Source organism: Anser cygnoides, chromosome 1, assembly GCF_040182565.1.
Source record: "Anser cygnoides isolate HZ-2024a breed goose chromosome 1, Taihu_goose_T2T_genome, whole genome shotgun sequence".
Taxonomy (NCBI): domain Eukaryota; kingdom Metazoa; phylum Chordata; class Aves; order Anseriformes; family Anatidae; genus Anser; species Anser cygnoides.
The window spans coordinates 28,672,501-28,680,000 of record NC_089873.1 but is presented as its reverse complement, the minus strand read 5'-3'; the positions used below and the strand labels follow the sequence as shown (position 1 = coordinate 28,680,000).

At 40.3% G+C, this 7,500-nt stretch overlaps 1 protein-coding gene and 1 long non-coding RNA gene across 17 annotated transcripts in view; one reads left to right on the top strand and one right to left on the bottom strand.

Moving 5' to 3' along the window:
* Nucleotides 1-4,270, bottom strand: part of LOC125180105 (uncharacterized) — a 5,755-nt gene extending 1,485 nt beyond the window's left edge. The window contains exons 1-3 of one of the 2 annotated variants that reach the window (XR_010829085.1): nucleotides 2,403-4,270; nucleotides 1,305-1,496; nucleotides 981-1,122 (exon numbers count right to left, since the gene is read on the bottom strand). This is a non-coding gene — a long non-coding RNA (uncharacterized lncRNA). Of the gene's footprint in view, nucleotides 1-980; nucleotides 1,123-1,304; nucleotides 1,696-2,402 lie in introns of those variants that run through there. The other variant, XR_007158350.2, reaches the window with a different exon arrangement.
* FOXP2 (forkhead box P2) overlaps nucleotides 1-7,500 on the top strand; it is a 441,200-nt gene that overhangs the window by 395,279 nt on the left and 38,421 nt on the right. For all 15 annotated transcript variants that reach the window (XR_010829081.1, XM_066991473.1, XM_066991518.1 and 12 more), the window contains 2 exons: nucleotides 1,984-2,071; nucleotides 5,872-5,955. Coding sequence is in view for 14 of the 15 variants with exons in the window: in XM_066991473.1 (XP_066847574.1) it covers nucleotides 1,984-2,071; nucleotides 5,872-5,955 (172 nt within the window). In the remaining variant the exon portion in view is untranslated. The remainder of the gene's footprint in view (nucleotides 1-1,983; nucleotides 2,072-5,871; nucleotides 5,956-7,500) is intronic.

The following is a 7,500-nucleotide window of genomic DNA, read 5'->3' as shown; positions in this document are numbered from 1 at the left end:
TTCCCACACTGCATGCTGCTGTTACATGCAAAGTTCCTCAGGGCAAGGACTGTGTCTGTATCTATTTTGTAAGGTGTTATGCAAACATATGGTGTTGTAATAACTAATAAATAATCATGAGTAGGTAGTAACCTCATACTCAGGCCAGGAGAGCTTTTATACCTATACCATTGCTTACTATCATGAGTTCCTGTGCATGCACTTGCATGTGGAAACATGGTGATGTGTACTGGTGATAGTAGTGGTGATGATAAATAGATAAAATCAGTCTACAGTTCTTTTTCTGACAGCTTTGTATCCAATTAACTGAAAATGTTAAACCATTTTATTAATACACCCCACACTATCGTGTCTGCATAATTAATGGAGGGAGTAAAATTCTTTTGAATCAAAAATTCAAGAAAACAAGAGAATGGTATGTTCCGAAGTCATCTACTTTTTAAACTGACCGTGCATTTTTCCCCATGAAGGGAGAGTGAAGTCAGTTCCATTGATTTTTTTTTTTTTTTAAATGTAGGTTTTATGACACACACACAGGAAATGTGTCCTTGGTGATGCTTGTACTTAGCATAAACTACAAGGAAGTACACCAGTAAACAATTTTGTAATAAAAGTACAACAACAAAAAAGCTTTCATAATTACTTATATCTTCTCTAGCCATTCCTTGTGCAAGGGTAACAAAACCTGACTGTCGTATTATGCTCACCTGCAAACTCTATCATTGTGACCTAAATTGTGATGTCATGATTTAAATTAAAGATACAAATCATACTAAAATTAGGATGCTGTCCCCACTTATTTTTACCCTGTTTCTGAAAAACACATTCTTTACATAGATCAATAATCAAATAACTGCATAGTTCCCTAAATAATTCTGCTAAAAAATAAAAGGGGGGAAGATATCTTTCCTCTATGATATGGATATCATAGTTCACGCAGCTGTGAGATCATCTGTGACTATAGTACCTACAAAACTTACCCCTCTTGCAAACAGGGGGAGTAGCCAGTAAATCCACATTCAAAGGCAAAACTCCTTTGCTCCCATTTCTTCTTTAGCCTGATCCTTAAGTTTTCTTCTCAGTAGAGTAGCAAAACCGCTCTAAAAGCTCCAAAAGGGATTTCTTTGATCACAGAAGAAAAAGAACAAACAGAAATCACTGTCCTTCAAACAAAACAAAACAAAATAAAACAAAACAAAACCCAAATAAACAGCACTAAATGAGCTCTGTAAAGGTGCACCCCGTTGAATCATATGAGACACAGACATTTGGGTCTGGTCGGCACTTTAGGTACCTGTACTCACCCACTGTGGTTCTCCTTCCTGGTTGCATTATGCATTGCTTGTTCTGCTAAGCTGGCATGATTGCGTAGCTTGAATCTCTCCCAGGAGGCTTGCTGTGTGTGTAAGGTGTATAGTTATTCCTTGTGGTGCCTTTACTTTGCGCCCTCTTCCTCAGATTGTTCCCCTATGGTTTCAGTAATGCCTGGCTCTGTTCTGGGAAGGGGGAAAGGACATTCTGTTGGTGCTTTTGCTTTAATGACTAAAGAACAGGTGGAGAAATCTAAACAAAGACTACATCAATTTACAGTAGTTCAAGCAGCCTGAAAACAATTATATCTTTTGAAGAATCATTTATAAGGTGGTTGTCTGATCATCTACACCACTGACAGGGAGTGGAAATCAGCTCAGTGACTCTACCAAATACGGACAACCAGTTATACTGGCTTTTAGATGGCTTCTGTGGTCTGGGAGATAGGAACTGGGCTTCTGGCATTCATCATTGAGAAAGTTTGTGGAACTAAATGAAATAATCAATTTTGTTACTTTGTATTGTTGTATCTAAGGCATGTTCTAACTAGATCTTTTTGCATAACTCCCATTGAAACTAATGGAAGCCATATGCACAGGAGAGAAAAATGAACTCATAAAGAAATTTTCCTCGTCTTAACACTGTTTTATTAGTGTTCTCTTTCTTCTCTAGGCACCTTAACAATGAACATGCATTGGATGACAGAAGCACTGCTCAGTGTCGGGTGCAAATGCAAGTGGTTCAGCAGTTAGAAATACAGGTTTGTTGCATAGATGTATAATCCCATTACATATTTAGAACTGTGGTGATTTCACCCTGGTGGGCAGCTAAACTCCACTACAACTCCTCTCTCACTCCCCCTCCTCAAAGGACAATGGGAGAGAAAATACGATGGAAAGGGCTCAAGAGTTGAGATAAGAACAGGGAGATTGCTCACCAATTACTTTCATGGGCAAAACAGACTCAACATAGGGAGATTAATATAATTTATTGCCTATTACTAACAGACTAGAGCAGTGAGAAACTAAAAGCAAACTAATCAACTAATCCCACATCCCCCCCCCCCCCCCCCCCCCCCCCTTTCTACCTACCTCCTCTCCCCTGAGCAGCTCACAGGCAGCAGCTTCTCAAGCACTGTTACAGCATGGCTCCGTACCACAGGGTCCATCCCCCAGGAGCAAACTGCTCCAGCACGGGTCCGCCACGGGCGGCAGCTCCCCCCAGACCCCTGCTCCTGCGTGGGCTCCTCTCCACGGGCTGCAGCTCCGGCCCGGGGCCTGCTCCTGCGGGGGCTCTCCATGGGCCGCAGCCTCCTCCAGGCCACATCCACCTGCTCCACCGGGGGCTCCTCCACGGGCTGCAGCGTGGAGATCTGCTCCGTGTGGGACCCATGGGCTGCAGGGGGACAGCCTGCTCCACCAGGGGCCTCTCCACAGGCCGCAGGGGAACTGCTGCTGCGTGCCTGGAGCACCTCCTGCCCTCCTGCTGCATTGACCTTGAGGTCTACAGGGCTGGTTCTCTCACATTTTCTCACTCCTCTCTTGCAGCTGCTATTGCACAGCAGTTGCTTTCCCCTTTCTTCAATCCTCTCTCCCAGAGGCCCAACCAGCGTCACTCACTGGCTTGGCTCTGGCCAGTAGTGGGTCCCTTTTGGAGCCATCTGGAGCTGGCTCTGATCTGACATGGGGCAGCTGCTGGGCTCTGTTCACAGAGGCCATCCCTGCAGCCCCTCCACTACCAAAACCGTGCCACATAAACCCAATACATTTTACCCCATGCTTTTGTGAAAAGCGTATTTAAGAATTATCATTAAAATATAATTTTATCACATTCATCACAATCTTCACATACATTTAAAAAATAAAAATTCCCTACACCAAAATCAACATAACATCAACACAACACCAACAATGCAGACAATTTACATACATGCTACCCCTCATCCCTTCACCACATTATGGCAACACATAGTCTTCACAGCTTTTACATCATAAATTCTTCACAACTATTACATTTTTAGACCATGTCCAGTCTGTGTTTTGCCCATTACCTCTCCCAGTTATCATCCTTATCTTTAATTTCTCGAGCCCACATTGGGCACCAAAAGGGACTGTGGTGGTTTCACACCGATGTCCAATTAAACTCCACCACATTGTTCTCTCACTCCCAGCTCCTCTTCCTTTGAGGAGGGGGAAGGAGAAAATATGATGCCATATAAACCCAATATAACTATTAATCTAAGCTAAAATGAAAACACTTGCCTTAATGATTGTGGCTTAAAGCTGTATGTTTCTTGCATGAAATTTGTAGATATTCATGAACTAGCTTTTTTTTTTTTTTACATTAAGATTTTTACATTATAAATTATGCAATAATTATCTAACATCAGCATTGTCTACAGTATTTTGCTTGAACTAAGACCCTAATGCCATTCATCATGAATGAAAAATGCAGTCCCTGGAGCAGAGACTGGATCCAAACTGTCTTCTCTTCTTGAAATGGGGTCAGGACCCCTTTTCTTTCTGCCCCTTCTGACCCAATGCTTGTCTGCTGGACAAAGGAGTACAAGAGCATAGCTCCACCCAAAGTGACTGTCTGCCCAATGGTGGGCATTTTTCTGGAAGTCGATTGGTAATGTCAGACCCACTCAGGGGTTGGTCCCCAGGCAGTCCTGTGGCTGGGACCATGACACTGGTGTGGCTTGGTCAGGCTCTAACCATTAGGGGTCACTGCATATATGTGATGCTCCATCCAGTTTACAGAAGTACCAAGTACCCCTGGGGTCTCCCAGTATTGAAACAACTTATCAGGCTGCTGAGGCTTGGCATGAACCTCACAGTCATCCCAGAATGACTGTGCAAGATGCTTACACCATGTGGTTCTGTACAGGGGGCATTTTTTCAGCAGATCTGTACCCTCTTGAGACAGTGCAGGAGAACACAAAGGATGCAGGGAGGGACTGAGATTTTTTTTTTTCCAGTTTGTGGAGATACATGGAGAAAAAGGGTAAACCCTTTTCAGCTTTCTTACCTTGCCCCATGTATTGCCTCACTGTTTGCATGCACGCAAGAACACTTGTTCTTCTTTCAGACAAGGCAAACTGTTAGATTCTTTTGTATTTTAATACTGGGAACACAAAGCAATGAGGGGAAAGTAAAATAATGCCATTTATTGTTATTTGCCTTGAATTTGAAGTTTTATATACCCATGCAAAGTTTTAGTTTCTTTTATACAGGGCAGTGTTAATTTTCTGTTAGGAATTTACATCATGGCAAATAGCATCACTCTAAAGCATCACACAAAAAAATCCAAAGCCTAAGAAGAAACCTTTTTCCCACCCCCTGCCTCAAGTGTTCTTTTAATTAAAGTTGCACTGACCAAATTATATCCAGCATACCCAGAATATCTTCAGTAATACAGGTAGTTTCCTGCGGTTCTAAATTACTTACAGGCTGGTTTGCTTAGTCCAATCTCAGTCTACAGGTGTAACTCGAGCTGAATTCATGCAAAAAAAGTATTACAGAAGTGTCTGGAAAATGTCAGTGTTAAACACCAAGTGATTCAAGTTCCAATTAGTGTTGTAATTGTTTTGCATATATCCAAAGCCAACATCACTGGAACACAGCTTGTTTCAAAAAAAAAAAAAAAAAGAAAAGATTATTTTTGTGTTGTAAGATACATTCTCCTCTTTTAGGTTCTGATACTTTTATCAACAAGTTACATACTTCAAACACTCCTTCCTGTTCTTTTTCATTGTTATTAATACGAACAGTTGCGTAGCATATGATGAGAAAATAGTATTAGTTAGGAAAAAGTAGATTTAAGTAATGTGATGTTTCCTAAAGGCAGTTTAAGGGCTTCTTAAGAACTGTTTACGATTGACAAAGGCAATGCTGTAATGTAACGGCAAAACTGAAGATTTAGCTTGCAGTGTGACCAATTATGCCATTTTTTGCTTTGTCTGACTGATAGTGAAGTAAGGTCCATCAGTTGTAATGAGACCCAGTGCAGTGTAGATGCCGACTCAGTGGCAGAGTTCAGTGTTTCACACTGCCTGGTCTCTGTCACTCTATTGAATTAGATTGATGATGGCAGATTGCAGGGGGCACTAACTGGACCTCAGTGGGAAAGGATGAAGTGTGTAGACAATCCTGGCAGGCACTGTGCTTTGAGGACCCTTCACCCCTTCACAGCTGTTGGCACTAGTCCATAGCTAACAGTGTCCACAGGACTTTAAAGAGACACTATGGGCCTTCTAATTTATGGTCTTAGTAACTTGTTACTGTCGAGGCAACTGTGACCTCAATTCTCTTATTGACAAAAAGATGAAGTGTTATTTGTTTTCTCTGACCTTTTAACATATGAAAGGCTATAAAAGTTGTGTGTTTTTTTTTCCGTGCCCAAAGTTGCATTTCCTCTCAGATAAGTTTCATCTGACATAGACTTTTACATGCAGGAATCATTACACCGAGACAAGCACAATGATAAGATGTATCACTGCAATAAAATAGCTGTATCAGTCATTTCTAAAATGCTTCTGATCTCACTCTTTCTTAACAGCTTTCTAAAGAACGTGAACGTCTTCAAGCAATGATGACCCACTTGCACATGCGACCCTCGGAGCCCAAGCCATCTCCAAAACCTGTAAGTGCATATTGCTTTATAAACAGTAAATAGGTCTACGAATGTAGCAGACTAAGAAAATGAACAATTTAGTGACAGTTGGAAAACAATGAGTGTGATGAAAAATATGGCAATAAAATGAAGGTAAAATGCAATAGCTTGTCAAATTGTATGTTTCTTTAAAAGTAATGCTATCTTTTACAAAATCTATCCAATCTACGCTATAGGTGACACTAAACAAAGTACACCTATAAGTGTCCAAATCATTGCCTTGAGACTGAAACTAGAGTGAATATCTTTTTTTGTGATAGATTTACAGATATTAGAAAGAAACCGGCTTTGAAAGATATGACAGTGGACTTTAGGGCAGTAAAAAGTAAATGTACAAAGAATCTAAGTACTTATAAAAATTTTTAAAATTATTTACTAGTGGCACAAATAAACAATTTGTTATTCTAAACAAAGGAAGGAGATCCTATTTTAACCAGCAAATTTAAACACTTTTAAACATCTTTTTTTCTTGATTTCTGACAAGAATGCACAGATACGCATTTCCGATTATGTTGTTGGGGTTGGCACTGGCACTGGAAAGTCACTACTGCTCACAGCTGCTTCGGGGCGCTGTATCAGGCCCCAGCTGTGTAGCTGGAGCTGCAGCCAGAGACAAGCACCATTGAACTGAATGCGGCTTCACACATGCAAAAGTACTGTCTGATGCAGGTCCAGGTCTGTACTGTTAGGGTGTCAGGCGTCACAGTACTTACATGCTTAGATACACTGCACTTATAATGCAAGCTCTATGATACGTTAACTGTTCATTAATGTTAACTGTGATGGCAACCTTAGTACGTTCAAGTTCTCACAATTATGAAAAGGATATACTAGCACTTGAAGATGAAATGCTGGGTATCGATGAAAATCTGTGTCCATCAAAGTCAGGAAATGTAGGCAGAAGAAACACAATCTGTATTAAAGAGCACACTTGCATATCACGCCCAGTTAATGTTTACGTAAAAGGACAGCAAACTCTGTCTCTTGTGTTTTCAGCTCCACATACTTCAAAGAAAATCTTTGTTTGAGGGCACACTTTATAACCTGATGATGAATGAAGAACGTGTTAGCATTTCCTTAACCCCTATCTTTGCGGGAGAAAATTTAGGTGCATTATTTTGCTTTCATTAGTCTATCTAAATTCTATTTTTTATTTTAGATTCTCTACAAGGATAAGGGGTTTGAAAACTTTAATTTTAATGTATGTGACATATATATTAATAGAGCAATCTGATGGCTTTTTGCATTTTCTTGCATTGTGAAATTATCCTGTCACACAGACAATTCAGGTTAGGTTCCAAATGTTGCTGAACTGTGTGGGAAAAGGTTTTCAGAACACATTTCTATTATTTAATTATTTTAACCCCAGATGATCTGTAGTCTATCAAAATTTTCAGAATATTGTTTCTTTACAGTTTCAAACGACTGTCTCATTTCAATAAGATTATTTTTTTCATTCCTTCCTATAGTATAATGTAGATAATCACAAGACAGAATAATTGTCTCATAAATCCA